The 19360-nt window shown below is 37.0% G+C and overlaps 1 protein-coding gene across 1 annotated transcript; it reads right to left on the reverse strand.

The window, feature by feature from the left end:
• Window positions 1-12793: 12793 nt before the first annotated feature.
• On the reverse strand, window positions 12794-15311 carry LOC115972073 (heat stress transcription factor B-2b). Its single transcript, XM_031092221.1, has 3 exons — window positions 14888-15311; window positions 14323-14668; window positions 12794-14215 (listed from the first exon to the last, which is right to left on the reverse strand). The coding sequence occupies exons 2-3, from the start codon at window positions 14599-14601 to the stop codon at window positions 13391-13393; spliced, it is 1104 nt and encodes a 367-aa protein (XP_030948081.1). The 5' UTR covers window positions 14602-14668; window positions 14888-15311; the 3' UTR covers window positions 12794-13390.
• Window positions 15312-19360: the final 4049 nt, after the last annotated feature.

A 19360-nucleotide genomic window follows, 5' to 3' on the forward strand; every position in this document is an offset into this window, starting at 1 on the left:
CCCCTTCTTGATAATCTTGTGTCTCCTTCCCCAATATGCTTTTGTGCCAGGAAGAAGAAGTGTTGACAATGCCATTGTGGTGCAATAGGTTATCCATTCTATATAACAAGAAAGGTCGAGTAGGGTATATGGCTATCAAAGTGGATCTTGAAAAGGCTTATGATAAAATCGAGTGGAGTTTCATAAGAGAAGTTCTCATTCATGCCAATTTCCCCCATAATGTGATTAGCCTTATCATGAGTTGTGTTTCCTCAGTTTCCACTTCCATTTTATTTAATGGAGGTAATATGGAGCCTATCTTTCCCTCAAGAGGAATTAGGCAAGGTGATCTGCTCTCACCCTACCTTTTCATTCTTTGCATGGAAGCCCTTGGTTACTTCATCGAGGAGAAATGCAAAAACAAAAGTTGGATTCCTGTTAAGAGCTCCAAAAATAGGGTGGCCGTTTCGCATCTATTCTTTGCGGATGATTTGGTCTTATTTGCAAAGGCGGACCATGTTAATTGTTCAATGATTTGGGATGTTGATGATTTCTGTGCTAGGTCCGGGCAATCCATTAGTGAGAGTAAATCAAGAGTCTTCTTTTCCCCAAATGTTGATGTGGATACCAGGGAGTCCTTGTGTGATATTCTAGGTTTTCGTTCAACACCTAACCTAGGAAAATATCTTGGTTTTCCCATAAAGCATCGTGGGACCACTAATGAGGATCTAAACTTTGTGTTGGAGAGAGTTAAGCAAAAGTTGGCTGGTTGGAAAGCCAACCTATTGTCCTTGGCGAGTAGGGCTGTTCTCATTCAAGCTTCCACTTCTACCATCCCTGATTACATTATCCAATGTATGGCTCTTCCAAAAAAGTTGCTTGACAACATTGATCGGGTCAATTGAATCTTTTTGTGGGGATTGACGAATGATGCTAAGAACGTTCATTGGGTGGGCTGGCATAAAGTTACTAAGCCTAAAGAGGAAGGGGGTTTAAGGATCCAAGCAGCCAAGGGTAGGAATCAAGCTCTTTTGGCTAAGTTAAATTGGAGATTTAGGATGGAGAAAGATGCATTATGGGTGAAGGTCCTTAATAGCAAATATTACTCGTATTGAAGGCTAAATGCGAGAAATGGTGATAATCTTCCTTGCTCTAGGACTAGGAGAGCTATGAAGATGGGGGGTGAGGTGTTTAACAAGGGTATTCGATGGATTCCAGGGAGAAGTAGTAATTTGAATCTTTGGTATGACAATTGGATGCCTAATGGTAGTTTAAGGTCTATCATTCAAGGCTCTCTTGCTTGTGAGGATGAGTCTTTGAAGATGAAAGATGTTTTTGGATTGCATGGTTGGGATTGGTCTTTTCTCTCTTTCCATTTCCTAATAATATCCTCATGGAAATTAGCTCTATTCCCTATTCGGTGAGAACAGTTCAGGGGGAGGATAGGCTGCTTTGGTCAGGAGCTAATTGGGGGGACTTTGATCTTAAGCATGCTTATGCTTTAGCTATGGGGAGTGATTCGGATGCAGGTTTCTTTAATGGGAAATGGGTTTGGAAATTGGACACCATTCCTCGAATTAAAGCTTTTATTTGGCAATGCTTACACAATGCTATTGGCGTGGGAGAATGTCTTGTTAAAAGGTGAATTAGTGAAAGTGATACTTGCCCCTTGTGTCAAAATGAGCCTGAAACAATTCTCCATAGGCTAAGGGATCATGCGACCTCAAGACTGACTTGGGAAAGATTGGGAGTCAGCCCAAATAACAATTTTTATGAGGGAAATCTGGTTGAATGGCTGAAAATCAACTGTACTAATAATTTTTGCAGGTTAGGAGTGCAACCCCCTTGGAGAATCGTTTTCCCTTTCACCATTTAGCTACTATGGAAGTACAGAAATGCAACTATATTCAGGAACCTGCATGCTTAACCATATGTCCACAAGGAGGCTTTTTTCCATGCTTTGGAATTTCAACATTGTGGTTTAAATGCCAAGAAGACGGGCAACAAGAGATTGGTGCAAGTCAGGTGGGAGAGACCTCAAGCCGGGTGGGCTTGCCTGAATACTGATGGGGTAGCTATAGGGAATCCACTCTGGGTTGGGAGTGGTGATCTTATCAGAAACGAACATGGGGAATGGCTGGATGGTTTTTCTAGGAGTATTGGATGCTCTAACAGCTTCATGGTAGAGCTTTGGGGGCTTAGAGATGGTCTTAATCTTTGTTATGAAATGCAGTTGAGTGCCGTGATGTTCAGCTTGATGCAAAGGCCGTTGTTCAGCTTCTCTCTAATTCTTCAAGTGCTAACATTTGTGCATTGCCTCTTCTTGATGACTACAAACATTTGATATCTCAGATTGACCAAGTCTAAATCAGACATTGTTTTTTTGAGGCCAATACTTGTGCTGATTTTTTGGCTCGGTTAGGATCTCAACAAGATAGATCTTTTGTTTTATTTCATGACCTGCTTGTGGGTATGTTGGATTTGTTAAGCTCTGATAGAGCTGGTATGTACCATAGCATATACACTTCTGATCTGCCTTGTTTCACTTAGTTCTTTTCGTTAATGAAGTTCCTTTCTACCAAAAAAAAAAAAAAATTGATCTCACATACTATAATAGAGACATCCACTTATGCCTTTGGACCTCTCTACATGAGCATTCGCATCCAAATTCTTCAAAAAAATCCATTTTATCATCTTAAAAGTTACTTTATTAATTATACTATACCATTTTACAACACACCCAACATCCCAACTTTTATTTTCCTATTCAACTCATTAAAATAATATATACTACCTAATAAATAATATAATACAATCTCTCTCTCTCTCTCCCCATCACTCTGTTTATATTTTCATCACTGTCTCTCTCTTTCAACCACCCATCACCACCACCATTGCCATAAGAAACCCACCACCATCGTGGAAAAAACGCACCCTACCACCGGAAACAAAACACATAAAATCCACCACCACTTCCACCCATAAAACCACCACTAAAAAAGCCACCAAACACTACAGCCACAGCCACATCCACATCCACGGTGAGAATCAAACCTATAGAATAGAATCATACCCAAATCAGCAACCAACAACCACCCACCAAGGAAACCCACTAGAGGCACCACTACTTCAACAACGCATCCTACCACCACCATGCATAGAAACCTACAAAAATATTAAAGCAAAAATCCACACAATTGAAACCCACCTCTGCCACCATATGGGGTTGAAAAACAAGAACACCATATGGGGTGTGAAAGCATGGCGACAAGGTTAAGTGAGTTTCAACAATCCAAATCCAACCCTAACCCCATCGGAATCCAAAATCCAAAATCCAACCCATCAAAACCTAAAAGACAAAAATCCATAGCAAAAAATAAAACAACCCCATTTTCAATCCACGCTGTTCTTCGATCTCTGCCAATCCAAAATCCACACCGATCTCCACCACACCGTGACCATGTTGTGACCACTCTGAATCCAACCCAGCTCTGGTGCAAGCTTTGAGAGAGAGAGAGAGAGAGAGAGAGAGAGAGAGAGAGAGAGGGCTGAAGAAAAGAGTGAGACTCAATGGAAAAAAAGAAAAAGAAAGAAAGAAGTGGCTGATAGATGAGAAAAAAATAATATAATATTATACAATATGTTATGTTAGGTTCTAAGGAACTAGGAACTAATGTATTAGAATTTCAATTTGTAATGTTGGCAAACCATGATCAAAACGTTTTAGTCTTGTTTTAGACTTGCTCAAAATGTGTGTATATGTAAAGTTGGAATCAAGTGTTCTGTAGGATTTACTGTGTAAATCTGCCTGACTCAATCGATCAAAAATTAGACTTGATCGATTGAAGCTCATGCATATTGTTTTTTTTTTGCAGAATTTTCCAACTAAGCCCAAGTCCGGTTTGACGTGTAGGGTTTTATGTTTTGTCTTAAGTATAAAAGGGAAGACTCTAGCCACGTTTAGAGGTTGCTCTTTATGCTGTGTGTGTGAATTTTTTGTGAGATCTAGAGGTGTTTGCCTTCACATACACTTAGGGTTTCCAATCTCAAGATTGATGTCGAAAGCTTGGTGATCAATTCAGTTGCAAATTCAAGAGTTTAAAGATATACAAGTGGGAGTGCTTGTGCTTACTGGGAATCCAAGAAAGAAGTAGTCTGTAGACTCGGAGCTGTTACGTGGTCGTGGTAGTAAGTTTCTTACTCGAGGTAGTAATAGGATGTTAGTAGTCTAAGTCGTTATTGTGTAAACTTCAATTATTTCATAATGGATTCGGTTTACCTTGAGGATAACTAGGTTAAATCCTCCCCAGGTTTTTTACCGGTTTGGTTTTTCTGGATTATCATATTGTTGTGTTCTCTATTTTCCGCACTTTACAATGATATGATATATTTGTGTTAACCTAGATTTGATAATTTGACTAAGTAATCACTTGGCTAATTAACTAGGTTAATCTGATTGTGTTTTAAGGGGTCTAAAAACGAACAAGTGGTATCAGAGTGGGTTAGCTCTTATGTTTAGATCCTTTGATTTTAGAGTTGATCCTTGACCCCGGTTGTCATGGAACACGGACACTTTCTTATTATTCCACCTCACTTTGATGAGAATAATTATGCTTATTGGAAAGTAAGGATGAAAGCATTCTTGAAATCTATTGATGAGAGAGTCTGGAACTCCGTTGAATACGGATGGGAGATGCTCACTACTCCTATTAGTGAGTGGCAAACTTCTCAGAAAGAAGCAAACGCTTTTAATAGCAAAGTTATGAATGCTATTTTTAATGCTGTTTTTATGGAGAAATTTAAGAGAATCTCTAATGTTGAGATTGCTCATACTGTTTGGAATATCCTCCAAACTCTGCATGAAGGCACAGAGACAGTTAAAATCAATAAGTTGCAGCAGTTAACAACTAGATTTAAAAGCATTAGGATGTCTGATGATGAAGGTTTTGATGAATTCTATGCTAAGCTTAATGATATTGTTAATTCTGCATATGATTTGGGTAAAATCTATGATCAACCTAAAATTGTTAGGAAGATTCTTAGATCTTTGACTGAGAATTTTAGACTCAAAGTGATTGCCATCACTGAAAGTAAGGATGTGGAATCCATCTCTGTTGATGAACTTATAGGATCTCTTCAATCCTATGAGTTGGACCTATCTAAGACTAGCAAATCCAAATCAATGGCTCTTAATTCTGTTGATGATGTTGATTTGAATGGATTTGATGATGAGCTCTCTGCTACAGAGATTGCCTATCTTGCCAAGAACTTTAGAAACTTTCTTAGGAACAATAACAGAAGGGCAAGAGGTAAAAACAATGTTGAACATAGAAATTTTAGGAGGAATGATCCCACTAAGGTGAACAATACTGAAAAACATAAAGAGAAAGTAGGTCAACCTTTTAATAATTCTATGGGTCAAGAATGCTTTGGGTGTCAAGGGTATGGTCATGTGAAATCAGAATGTTCTACATTCTTGAGGTCTAAGGGTAAGGTTATGACTGTAACCCTTAGTGACGATGAAGTTTCTGACAATGAGTTTGGTAGTGATGAGGATGGGAATTTCATTGCTTTCATAGCTACTGTTGTAGTTGATGAAAGTGTTGCTGTTGAAGAGAACCCTTCTGATGGGGAACTCTCTGAGGATGCAGATTTACAAGAAGCCTATAATAAACTTTGCAAAGTTGCTGCAAAGGATGCTATGAGTGTTGATTTAGGCTTAAAGAAAATTGCATCTCTTGAACTTGATAAGAAGAATTTGCTTGTGAAACTGTTTGATGCTAATGAATCGCTGAATAATGTGAAGACTGAGAACATGCTTTTACTTGACAAAGTTAAGAATTTGGAACTTAAATTATCTGTTGCTAGAGAACAAACTAATAGGTCTGCAAGTTTCAAACTTGATCACATGCTGAGTGTTCAAAAGTCTTCCTCTGACAAAACTGGGTTAGGTTTTGTAAAAAGTATCTCTGTGCCTGAAACTCATTCCACAAATTTTGTTCTTTCGTCTGAGCCTCCTGTGAGTGAGGTTGTCAAACCTGTAGATGTTTCACCTCCTAGGAAAATTAGGGTTGATCTTCAAGATTCTAAACCTAAGACTCTTAATCCTCCTAAGGGCAAGTTGCATGATAAACCTGCATGGGTTTGTCATTTTTGTGGAAAGTCTGGGCACATTCATCCAAATTGTTTCAAATTGCAAGTTGCTAAGCGAGCAAATAAGCCAAAAGTACCTGTGTCTCAAGCACAAGATCCTATGGTACTTATTGGTGAGTTGGTAAAGGTTTTAAACTTTTATTCCAATCCTGGAGTTGCTCAGAATTCTAATTTGAAGAATAACTCCAATGCTAGAGTTGCATTTAAAAAGTTTTGGATGCAAAATGCTCAATCTAATTGAGTCTTTTTGACATGGTCCTTGTGCTTCATCGTTCTACTCTTTGTGACCATTCTTCTTTATTGTTTTTGTTTTCTTTGTTTTTCTAGGATTTGCATTGCATAACATTCATGCATTTCATTCTAGGTTGTTTTTGTTATTTCTTTTAAAAAAAAAAAAAAAAAAAAAAAAAACAAAAACAAAAAAAGGGAAGCAAAATATATTTTGCATTAATTGTCTTGGATTTGAAATCAAGGTTGGTCAATTTATTTTTACATAACATGTGTATGTACCTTGTTTCGCTTTGATGAGCCTATTTATTACACTTTACTAGTTTGAGCTTTGTAGTGTATATTGTGTGGGAAGATGTTTATAATTTTTGATCACTTTGTCTTGATCTTGATGTCACATGCCTTTGATAGTCGGACTTGATCTTATTGAGAAAGGCATAAATAACCATCTCACCACTGTTTACTAGCCAATCATGAACACCTTAGTACATATCATATGATTTTGTGCTCGAAAAAGTGTAGCACATGCACAAAAAGATTATAAGGTGTAGCTTCGGTTTAAATGCTAAAATTGGTGTGTACATTGTTGGACTATAATTAAATCAAATCAAATAAAATTGGTGTGTACATTATCCTGACTATTATTGATAAGTTTCTGATCAAATAAAATTGGTGTGTACAATATGAGGCAAATCAAGAAACATACATGATTGCAAGCTTTTATTCTAGGAGATGTGGGAGTTATATGATATAACTCTTTCGGTGATAGTCTCTCTAAAATTTATGTGATGAATTTTGTAGAAATTGTGATTGCTTACTATTCACATATCACCTCACATGTATCTCATACTTTTGCTAGTTACACACATTACACAAGTTACTCTTTGCTAAATTTTATACATGTTATTGTGTGTGATTCTGTTTTGGCCATCCAAGATTGAAAATTCCTTATTTTTAATGCAAAATGTGTTTGAAGTTTGAGAATTTAAGGATAATTGATTGAAAATCTTATTTTTGGGAAATCTGGGTTCAATATAAGTGTTTTTGAAGAGAATTCATCTCATACTCATGCATTTTATTCATAAAATACTATGTTTTGAGGAGTTTTTGCATAAACTTGCTTTGTTTTTCAAAAAATTGTTTTTTCCAGATTTTCGATCGATCGAATCTGTTTCTCGACAGATCGAAAATGCAATTAAAATTTTGGTTTGAATCTGCCTGTTTCGATCGCTACTTAATTGGTTCTGGATCAATCGATGGCATTTTCGATCGATCGAATCTAATTTTCGATCAATTGAAAATTGCATGGGGAGTTTTTTAAAACCTTTAGCTTTTCACGTGTTCAAACACTTTTTCAAACTTTCAAAGCTCTTTCTCTCTCTACTCGATCGGTCTAAGAATCAAAGCTCAATTTTTGTCGTTTTCCCTTAAATTTTTTGCAAGGTTTTTGCCTTCTAAGGCCGGTAAGACCTTTTTGCCCCTCATTTTTCATTTATTTTCATGTTTCATGTATTTTGGGGATAATTTCGAACCTATGAAATTTTGGGATTTTTGTTGATTTAAGCCTTTTCTTTGGAAATTGATCAATGGGTTTTTGTTGTGGGACAATATAAAACTGATCTTTATGGATTAATTTGATCAATTTGATGATTTTGGAAAAATTGGATTTTCTAGGGCTTGAAACTACCCGATTTGGGGATTTTGTTCAATTGAGCTTAATTTGATGAAATTGGCTTGTTAGACTGTTTGCTTTGATCATTGTTTTATGTTTTCTATCTTGTGTAATGATCAATTTGGTCAATTTGTTGGATTTTTGAAAGTGGGTTTTCAAATTTGGGGTTTTTGATTTAAACTCTATGCTCAAGCCAATTTTGTGACTTTAAAGTGCAATTGAACTTATTCTCCCTGTATTAGAGCATGCATCATGTGTTGATATTGTTCATGCATTGTATAAAATTTTTTATTTCTATATATTTCTGTGCTAACTTGCAGTTTGCCCTGGTTTTTCTGTTTTTTTCTCAATCTCTTTTGTGTCTGTCCTTTTGATCCTTAGCATCATGGTTAGGAAGACTAGAGCCCATAGGACCTGCACCTCTACTTCTTCCCCCACCTTTGATAGTGAGACGTTCCTGAGTGAGAAAAACAAGGAAGCATATGAGAAGTTGAACCTTCGTAGGAATGTTTGGGCTGAGAGGAAGGTTTTGTTAGATGAGCTAGATGGTGAGATTAGGAGAAACTTTGACCGTAGGGGCTGGTTACCTTTGTTGGATGTTGATCATCATCCTCTGGCTACCTTGATCAAAGAGTTTTACTCAAACGTCTCTGGCCACTCCTATGATTCCAACACTCTTGTGAGAAGTTGGATACGGGGTGATGAGTACACCATTACTCCTTCAGTAGTGGCTGATGCTCTTGGGGTGCCATTGGTCCAGCATCTTGTTTAACCGTACGATGAGTCTCCACCCCTTGATGACATCATGTCATACATCACTGGTACTTCTATCCAGTGGGGTTTTGATCCTCGGATCACCTCTCACGAGTTAACTGAGATTCATTTTATTTTTTTTTTCGGATTTCTTGCCATTCGATCTGGCCTATCTCTCATCTGCACATCATTCCTTTGGAAAGATGTGCATTTTTGTATGCCCTTGTCACAGACGCTCCTATGAGTTTTTTTCATCTTTTTATTCGTTCCTTGATTGAGGTTCATAGGAGTAGTTCTACTGCTCATGCTCTTTTCTTTCTGGTTTTCATTCATCGGATTCTTTTGCATTTAGTATTAGAGCAGTTTCTTGCATCTGAGCCCGTTCATATCATAGCTCCTATCGGTGTCACATTTCTTAGGCAGAGGGCTGCTTAGATGAGAGCAAGCTCTAAACCCCCTAGGGTTGAGTCTTCCGGTGTCACACCTCCTCCTTCCTCCTCTACAGGTGATACTTTTGCTGAGACATATGTCGATCCTGCTGCTGCTGCTGTTCCTCCACCTTTTACTTCGGATGATTCAGACATTCGTCGTGGTCAGCTTTTGGTCAGGCAGCTCATGACCGTTTAGGAAGCTCATGGTCAGCTTTTGGTGGACATGGTTGATGAGCTTCATGCCTTGCGAGCAGATTTGGAGCATTTTAGACAGTCGCCTCCGCCACCTCCTTTTGATGATGAGTGAGTGCCCTTTGGCAATTCGTCACAAAAGGGGGAGTACATATGTAGGGGATATTTTGTTGTTAGGGGGAGATTTTTGATGTTTTGGAGCTGTGGAGCTTTTAGATTGTATCTAGGTACTTCATTCTGTATTTACATTTTTGGCTCATGATGTATTTTTGTTTTTGATTGGGTTGTCCATGATAAGGGGAGATACTATGATTTATTTATATATGTTTCTTGTTTCACATTGTGCTACATTGATTATTGATTTATATTTATAAGGTTATTCATGATATATGTCTTGTAGTTTATGTTATGTGAAATCAAGAATTTATTTTATTTTACTTATATTTTCCACACATGCGTTTATGTGTTTGTTAAGTGTTATAGGAATATATAGGTTGATTTAGTCGTGCTGCTGTTTACACATGCAACTGATAGATAGTAGTTAGGTTGAATTTGTTTTGTTGGGCAAAGTTTTATATTGGGTTGTTTTTTTTGTAAACTTTGAGCAATTTGTTTAGTTTGTGTTTTGTCACGGATTTCCAAAGGGGTAGTTTGTTAGGTTCTAAGGAATTAGGAACTAATGTATTAAAACTTCAATTGTAATGTTGGCAAACCATGATCAAAACGTTTTAATCTTATTTTAGACTTGCTTAAAGTGTGTGTATATGTAAAGTTGGAATCGAGTGTTCTGTAGGATTTACTGTGTAAATTTTTCTAACTCAATCGATCAAAAATTAGACTCGATCAATCGAAACTTGTACAGATTGTTTATTTGCAAAATTTTTCAACTCAGCCCAAGCCCGGTTTGACGTGTAAGGTTTTATGTTTTGTCTTAAGTATAAAAGGGAAAACCCTAGTCACGTTTAGAAGTTGCTCTTTATGCTGTGTGTGTGAATCTTTTGTGAGATTTAGAGGTGTTTGCTTTCAAATACACTTAGGGTTTTCAATTTCAAGATTGATGTTGAGTGGTTGGTGATAAATTTAGTTGCAGATTCAAGAGCTTAAAAATATACAAGTGAGAGTGCTTATGCTTGCTGGGAATCCAAGAAAGAAGTAGTCCGTGGACTTGGAGCTATCATGTGGTCATGGTAGTAAGTTTCCTACTCGAGGTAGTAATAGGATGTTAGTGGTCTAAGTCGCTATTGTGTAAACTTCAATTCTTTCGTAGTGGATTTGGTTTACCTTGAGGATAGCTAGGTTAGATCCTCCCCAGATTTTTTACCGGTTTGGTTTTTTTGGGTTATCATATTATTGTGTTCTTTATTTTCCGCACTTTACAATAATATGATATATTTGTGTTAACCTAAATTTGATAATTTGATTAAGTAATCACTTGGCTAATTAACTAGATTAATCTAGTTGTGTTTTAAGAAGTCTAAAAATGAACATGTTATAGTACCATCATATAAGTAATATAGTATTGTAGCATTATTGTAAAAAATTTTGGAATTAAATGACCGCATAATGCATGTTATTTGTACTTTAATGCTAAAATATACCACACTTCACCGTTTAGAAGTCCAGATGTGAATGCTCTAAGCATAGAATTGTAGATATTTTGGGGGGGGGGGGGGGGGGGGGGTTTCTATAGCAAGACATTTTCAGCCACACATTTTACTATTGACTTATAGTCGCACATTTGGCTATTTAAGGAAGATCGAAGAAGTCTTTTGGTAAACGACTTTTGGTCTCTCTTTCTAAGGCTTTTTTCTCTTTTACTATCTTTCATGCTCTCTGTTTCCATTGTTAAGTATGGAACTTACTTAAGTATCAGAGTGCTTTCTTCTCTTTATGCTAGACATAGGTTGCATTAACCTTTAGCAGTTTCATTCTTAACAAAAAAAAAAAGAAAAAGTTTATTATGCAAGTGCGACTCAATTCAGTGCTGGACCGAACATGTGTAGTAGTCATGGTACTATCTTGCCACGTCCTATTCTGCCATGTCCTCTCCCTGGTGTTTGGTTTGTTGTAATGTATCATTGATGTAATGCACTTTACAATGGTGTGATATTATGGTTTTTGGATTCTTTTATTTTTTCTAACATTACCATAATTTAAAATTACAAAATATATCACATCATCTTAATTTCATCAGTTTCCTAAATAATGTAATGTTATATTCTTGTATTGAGATTACGGATTTATTTGGGATTTGCTTATTTTGCTGAAACTGAAATTTTTTTGCTAAAAGTACTGTAGATAAATGTAAAAGTTAGCTGAAATAATATAGTAGAACCCATGAACAGTATCAAAAAGTGTAGTGAAACCCATGAATAGTAGTAAAAATAAGCTGAATAGTAAAATTAGCTTGCAAAAATAATCCCTGCCAAATGCACACTACATTAATGTAAGATTACAATAACGTAATATTACGGTGTTATGTAATATCACAACCAACCAAACGCGCCTAAAAGGTTTCCACCGCCTACAATAGACAATTAGACAATGTATGGAAAGTTTCAGATTTGATATAAATTCTTCCATGGTCTGAAGTCAACAAGAATAGTCATAAATCAGATGTTTTATTACCAAACGGAGGCATATAATTAACCTGGCATTGTGTAGGATCAAATGTTTTGCCGAAAAGCAGTTAAAGCTAACGATAATCTAGAAGCAGGCGAGGTCTCAAGAACTAGTCTTTAGTGGATGAGTGCTTCAAAGTTCAAACAAGTGTCACATGCCAAAGTACATGAATCATATGCGAAAAGAGAGAACAATTTGTCCGATACTAGTACATTGGATATTCAATGGACAACTTCATTAGGTAAGGGTGCCACTGGAGTCTGGAGCATAGGCCAGAATTGAGTGGTTAAAAAGACTCGTGTTTCTTCAAAACAAGCATAATTTATTAATTTCCTAACATCTATGTTTAATAATTTCGATATACACCACGACTCTGTCCTTCAACAACCACTTCAAATTGAAACAAGTTCCTTCTCAAAAAAAAAAAAAAAAAAAAAAAATTGAAACAACTTGACCCGATTTAAGTATGTTGGCTTAACCCATCTAGCCGATTTTCAAAAAGATAATTCTAGAGAATTTTGCCAATTACTTATTTGTACTTAGGAACTTGTAATACTGTCAATGAGGTAATTAACAAGAGGATCACTAGATTGAGTTGCTCATATGTGGCCTTCGAATCCATAAGCAGTTAGTTTCGACTTTTGAGCAATTTCAAATTCTTGTAAGAAGTTACTCGGTTACACCCATCCATTAGCAACCCAAAGCAAGTAGAAAATATACCAAATTAATTACCAAGAAGAGAAGAAAGAAAAAAACAATAATATGATTATCAATTAAATATTAGCATTGGATAAGAATTCTAACATACAATACAAGTACAACATTGGACCAAATTAAAGTCCAGGCGTGTTATCCTAGACTCATAAAACAAGCTCAAGCACTTAGTACCTGAACAAGAACTAACAACAAAACAAAATGTAACACTCTAAACTACAATTCCTCCTACATCAGAGTAGTACTCGGCTCATTGTTTGCATTTTTTTTGCACTCCTGATTCCACTTGTAACCATAAATTATCATCTTCATTTTCCATTCTGGTCTTTGTTGTTCTCTTGCACAATCAGCCCCCAACTTTTGACAAACCTTTCTTATTATTTCTCCACTTTGTGCACTTCTCCTCCTTAATTGTCTTTTCAACAAAGGCCTCTCTTACCAACTCCCACTCCCTCGGGGTTTTACCTACCATATGCGGATCAAATTTGCACGCTGCTTAAGCAACAATGACCTTTTCTTTCCCACACAAGAAAGAACTTCTTACATAACTTTACAACATTCAGTCACGTGACGATTTTCGATCACGTGATCAGTTCCCACGTGTTGTTTATTTTACAACTATCAAATGAAACCAACACTGTTTTAATCATTTTTTTCCAAGCTCCAGCCAAGGAGGGTCCCGATGATCAGAGTTCCCATTTTGATCCAACGGCTCTGATTTCACCTCAGACCCAGACTCTTTCTCCTGCGAATTTTCCATATTCTCCCCATTTTGCGCTTCTCTCTCTTCCTCTAACTCCACCTCCTCCTCCTCCTCCTCCACGCTTCTCCTCACGCGCTTCACACCGATTCGAAACCCGAACAGACGCGGCGTCGTTTCGTTCTCTTCTTCTTCTTCTTCTTCTTCATCATCACCTATGTGGGCCCCACCACAAACGCCAACGCCAACGTCTATATCCTCCGTTACCGTTACCTGCTTTGACGGCAAAAGATCCAGAGGCTTCCCTTCAGGTATCGAAAGCGCAACGCCGTTACCGTGAACATTACCGTTAACACCACCACCAACGTCCAACTGACCAGATGCGTAGGTCGTCATCATAGCGAATATGTTATTGCAGAGTCCCCTCAGCTGAGTCAACTCGTGACTCAGCTGCGTGTTCTCCTTCCTCAACCGCTCGTTCTCCTCCAGGAGCTCCGGCGTAGTCGTGCAGCTCGTGCTCCGGTGAACCGCCGCCGCCGGCGACGAGTTCGACGATATCACCTGCTCGTCTCCCGAGTTTGACGGCGACACAGTTCGCACCCCCGCTGGACCCGCCGCCACAACCGTCACCCCCGCTGCTGGCGGAACCGCTACTGCTCCAGTCGCCGGCGATATTTTGCGGCGCTGTATCTCTCGGAGGAGAGCTTTCTCTCCTCTCTTGAAACAGTCGTTCGCGAACTCCCATCGATCCGGCACAACTTTCCGAAAACCCTATAAAAAAAGAAGAAGGAAGAAGAAATACTAAAACATTCAACACCGTTTGGTTTCCAAGAAAGCGTAAGAAAATGAAATAGAAAATATTTTTTCTTTATGCGTACGTAGGTGTTGAGTTGGCGAACGAAGCTAGAGAAGTTGTTGTGCTTGAAGTACTTAGGAAGCAAATCGCGAGCGAACTCAGCAGGACGCCAAACTATGAAGGTCGATCCGTCGTCGTTCCAGGAAATGAGGTCATCAACGGCAGGGTCGTCGACCAGTTGGTAAGTTTTTGTGAGGAATGGTGTGGGTATAGATCTCTGCGAGTCTCCGGATACGGATCCGGGTCCTGGTCCGGGTCCAGGTCCGGAATCGCCGCTCTGTTCCACCGGTAATGGTCCCATGGGCTTCGGTCACGGATCCGAGACCCAAAACAAGAAGCCTGGTTTTCACTAGGCGTGGTGGCTCAATCTAATTTGTATAAAATTTACTGTTAGATCAGAATGCGATTAACAAAGAAAAAAATAACTATAATTGTGTGTAATATATTATGTATCATAAAACTTCAAAAAAAATATTAACAAATATGGATTATACTTACGGCAATAGCGTGAAATATGAGAATGATAAATGAATACGCAGAGAAATAAATAAATAAAAAACTGAAGTCTTAGTTTTTTTAATCGTTACCTGGAAAAAAATAAGGTGGTTTTAGCTGAAACAAAGTGCTAGACTTTTCTCACAAACCAAACAAGGAAGTACGGAGCAAAACCAATTAGGTTCTCCGGTAAACCAAACACCACAACAAAGGAGCTGAGCTGAGCTGAGCTGAGAGAGAGAGTTGGGTTAGGAGAGAGAGAGAGAGAGAGAATTAGGTTTTGTTGTTTCTAGAAGGTTCTGGGAGGTGGAACTTGAAAGTAAATGATGATATGCAAGAGAGAGAAAAAAATTATAGAAAATAAAATCGTGGGTTCGAGAAGGAAAGGGAAAAAAAAAGAAAGATCAAGAAAAAGGAGTAAAAATGAGAGTGGGGCCCACAGAAAGAGAAGATGGGAAGGCGCCAGAAGAAAGTGTATGTGTGCGCGCGCGTGGAGAGGAGAGACGAGGTGGAGTGTGTGTGGCTTCTTCGATCTTCTTTTGTTAATAGTTATGTGAGTCTTTTCCAGAAGCTTCTCTCTTCTTCTTCTTTCATTCAAATTTAATTGCTCTCCCTTCTTTTTTTTTTTTTTTGATAACGTAGTTTACTATTTTTGAGGTATTTTGTAATTACCGGTCTGTCATATACGTGTCAGTAAGGTTATGGAATGCCAATCCGGTGCAGGAGATAAGGATTTTATCATAATTTTGCCACGTGGCTAATCTATTCTGGGATAATTATTACTATTTTATTAGGGGTTTTCCACTTTAAGACGTGGCAAAAGTTGGTTGGTCTAAACAAAGAGTATTTTTTTTTTGAGGGGGGAAACAAATGAGTATTTCATTTCTTTTGCTTTGCTTCTTAAGTGGCAGGACTTTAGACCTTTATTAATGAAACATTTTAGAAAGTTTTGATATTAATTTATAAAAAATTGGTTTTTATAAAAAAATTTTAAAAATATTTCATGATCCAATGCTCTTAGTTCACCGTTGGCTTTTTCCTTTTATATTTTTCTTTCTTTTTTTTATTTTGAGAAACATATATTTTTTATATTTTCCTTTCAACTTTAGTGAAGATTAAGTGTATGTTTGGTAAAGATTATTTTTGTTAATTTATTTTATTATTTAACTTATTTTTATTATTATTTATAAGTTTTACTGCATTTTTTGGTACTATTTATGAGTCCTATTATATTATTTCAATTAATTTTTACATTTATTTACCTTTATTTACAATACTTAAATTTTTTTTTTTTTTTTTTAATTTCAACTAATTAAGTAGATTCTAAATGGACCTCAGGAAGGTGGGTGGGTTGATCCAATGTCTTTTGCGTAATACTGATAAGATGAAGACACGTGAAAAGTATTGCATATAGTTGTATAGCTTCGAATCCACTGTACAGAGGTCATGATGCATCCACGGTCTATTTGATTTCTTCTTTCCTTTTTGTTAATGTTCGGTGTTTGGATTTGCTGTGCAAAATTCTTTTTTTTTGGTTAAAATTTGCTGTGCAAAATTCATACCTCAACAATTGATGCCGAATATGGGGATAAAAAAAAATTGTTAATCCCTAAGCAAGGATCGCACAGCAACCTTACACCGACTCAACGTGAGAAATGAAAGAAACTAGTGAATTTCTTTAACTCAATTTCATATTTAAGACTCGTGCAATGGGAACACATCATCTGGTATGGTAAGATGACGATTAGGCATGGCAATAGATCCCCAACCGTTCACATAGCATTGATAGCCTATACTCGATCGTATTCTAGCTTCTCTAAGAATTAACGACATTTTCCTTAATTGCTTATTTATTGTCAATACAACATTGCAGTTTTCCAGCTGGTTCTAGATAGAAATTTGAGTGTTTCTTTCAGAATTCAATAAAAACATTTCTCTCCACCTCCCATTCCTGTGTTTATTCTTATTTTATGGCCACATCAAGTACTAGTATTTCCTAAATCTATTTGTGCTTTCCAAAATCTATGTATTAGCCCATGTTTGACAAGTCAAGTAGACAAATGGCCTCTTCTAAATTAAAAAGAAAAAAGAAAAAAGAAAAAAAAGACAAATTTAAAATGTTCAAGAGTTTTGTAACTCAACTAACACTTCTTTTTATTTTTAACAGAGACATGTAGAATTTAAATCACTTTTTCTGTGTTATTGTAACCTATAATTAAAAAAAGAAAAAAGAAAAAAGAAAAAACATGGTTAGCATAATTAGAATTGGCCTAAACCCTATAAGAGGCAGTGAGGCACTAAAGGAGATTTGAAATGAGAATTGGCCTAGACTCCTATAAGAGGCTTGTGTTATGAATTTATTTTCTCGGATAAGGCTTTAGGACATCAATTGTGACGTTAATCTTACATATTTTATATAGTTCTTCCCTTCAAATTAAGATACTTTAGTGTTATAAGTAGGGATGGTCATGGGTAGGGTATGGATCGGGTATACCCATACCCTACCCGAAAAGTTTACCCATGGATGCCCGAATATCAATACCTATTAGTATCTATACCCAAATCTTACCCAAATATATTATCCATGAATATCCATACCCTAATCGAAACCCATTTAATTATTATTATTTTTTAAATCCAAAACATTTTAACTTAAAAGCTAACCAATAGTTTTATCGCCCCTCCACGTGTATTTTTTTCCCACTCTTTGGTCTGTTACTGTATATATATATATATATATATATATATATATATTATCTCCTCAACCAAACAGAAACTTAGCTCCACCTCAGTTGTTAAAACAAAATCCAAAAGTAAAATCAGAACACTAAATTTTCTGAGCAAGCAAACAAAGACTAAGAGAAAGAGAGACCGTGGAGAAGGTCGTAAACTCGATCGGAGATTTGGAGGAAGGTAAGGGCAGAAACGACGGCGTTGGGAGTGATACCATTGTAGCGTGCAGACATAGTGAAGATGAGAGAGAGATCAACTGGTCTAACCGAGGTGGAGTAGCGTGATTTCGTTCTTCTTGATGATCCGCCTCCGACGCTGTTGCCGGAGCTGGTGAATCTTTCCGATAACGGGAAGAATCCTCTTCGTCGAAAAAACGGCGATTTCATTCCTCTGCAATCACATTCGACGGAATCACCATCTTCATCGCCTTCGACGAAGAAGACGACGGCTTCTTTTCCATGAGCTTCTTCGCCATTGTGGCTAAGTTGGGATTTGAAGGCTTGGATTTGGTGTGGGGAAGACAGATCGGACGGCTTGGAGGACTTTTTTTTTTTAATTTTTTTTTATTGGGAGAAAGAGAGGACTTTACCAATGAGTGCTTTTGTCTTTAAAGGACGTAGTGGGTTCAGTTAAAAAAAAGGACGTAGTGGGTTTTTTTTTTTTCTTTTTTTTTTTTGACAGGTTGGGTTTGGATAATATCCATACCCTACCTGAATAATTTGGATAATATCCATACCCTATCTGGTTAAGTTCTACCCATAAAAAACCGGGTATTATCCAGAATATTTGGATCGGGTAGGGTTGGATATCTATTACCCAATGGGTATGGCCATCCCTAGTTATAAGGATAGCTCCACCATAGAATTTCTAAGATACTATGACGCTCTCTATCTATTGTAAAATAAGTAACATCATTAATATTTAAAGAAACATTAATTATTATTACTTTTATATTTTATTTTAATTATTTTTTTAGAAAAATTTCATTTAAATTATTGATGATGTTTATATATATATAAAATATTAATAATGAGATAAATTCCAATTCACTTATTTCAAAATTGATGGATAAAATTGTAACTGATGGACGATCACAATTCCCTCAGGCAACCTCCTCGTCCAAGAAGGGAGCCAATGGCCGAAGGAACCACTCCACTTTGTCATTTCTCAAATCCATTGGATGAAGGAAGGACCACCAGCTCATAAATTATAGCAATACGTTACAGGACTGCAATAAGTCTACTTATCGTTGGAGAGACGAAGATCCTCTTATTAACACCACCAGGAAGCGTTACAAACACCACATTTAAGCCACCATTAAAGCACCCCCAATAGCTAGGAAAAGGAAGCAGGTATGTATACAAGCATCTGAGGACCTAAAGGGGTACAAAATTCTAATACAGAAACTCTGATATTTTAGTATCCAACGTCTCCTTTCTCTCTCAGCTAACTAACTTAAGCATCGGAAGCCACACCGGTGTTCCCTTTTTTTATTTGTTCTTGCAGGGCTTTTGGACGACCTTGATCAATGATCCTACTGGACGATCATCTTTACTGACGATCTTGGCATTATCAGTAACTTAGGCTATATCCATTAAGATTGTGACATGTGGCCTAAAAAAGCACGTATTATAATCTTGATAAGTCTAGTGCACAAGAGTACTAGACCCAATCTTTGCCCATTTAAAAAATTCTGTAATGAAATTATCTTGAGAACTTTAAGGCTTCTAATCCATTCACTTCTAGTCACACTCGCTCATACATTATTTGCGTTATTGATTGCACATTGGGTTTATGGGTAATACAACCCCAAATGACATTTCTTTCTCATG

Source organism: Quercus lobata, chromosome 12, assembly GCF_001633185.2.
Source record: "Quercus lobata isolate SW786 chromosome 12, ValleyOak3.0 Primary Assembly, whole genome shotgun sequence".
NCBI lineage: Eukaryota > Viridiplantae > Streptophyta > Magnoliopsida > Fagales > Fagaceae > Quercus > Quercus lobata.

Coding starts and splice junctions, on each gene's coding strand:
- LOC115972073 (XM_031092221.1), bottom strand. CDS start 14,601: ATGGGACCATTACCGGTGGAACAGAGCGGCGATTCCGGACCTGGACCC. Junction 14,216..14,322: donor TTCGCCAACTCAACACCTAC/GTACGCATAAAG, acceptor CTTTTTTTATAG/GGTTTTCGGAAAGTTGTGCC.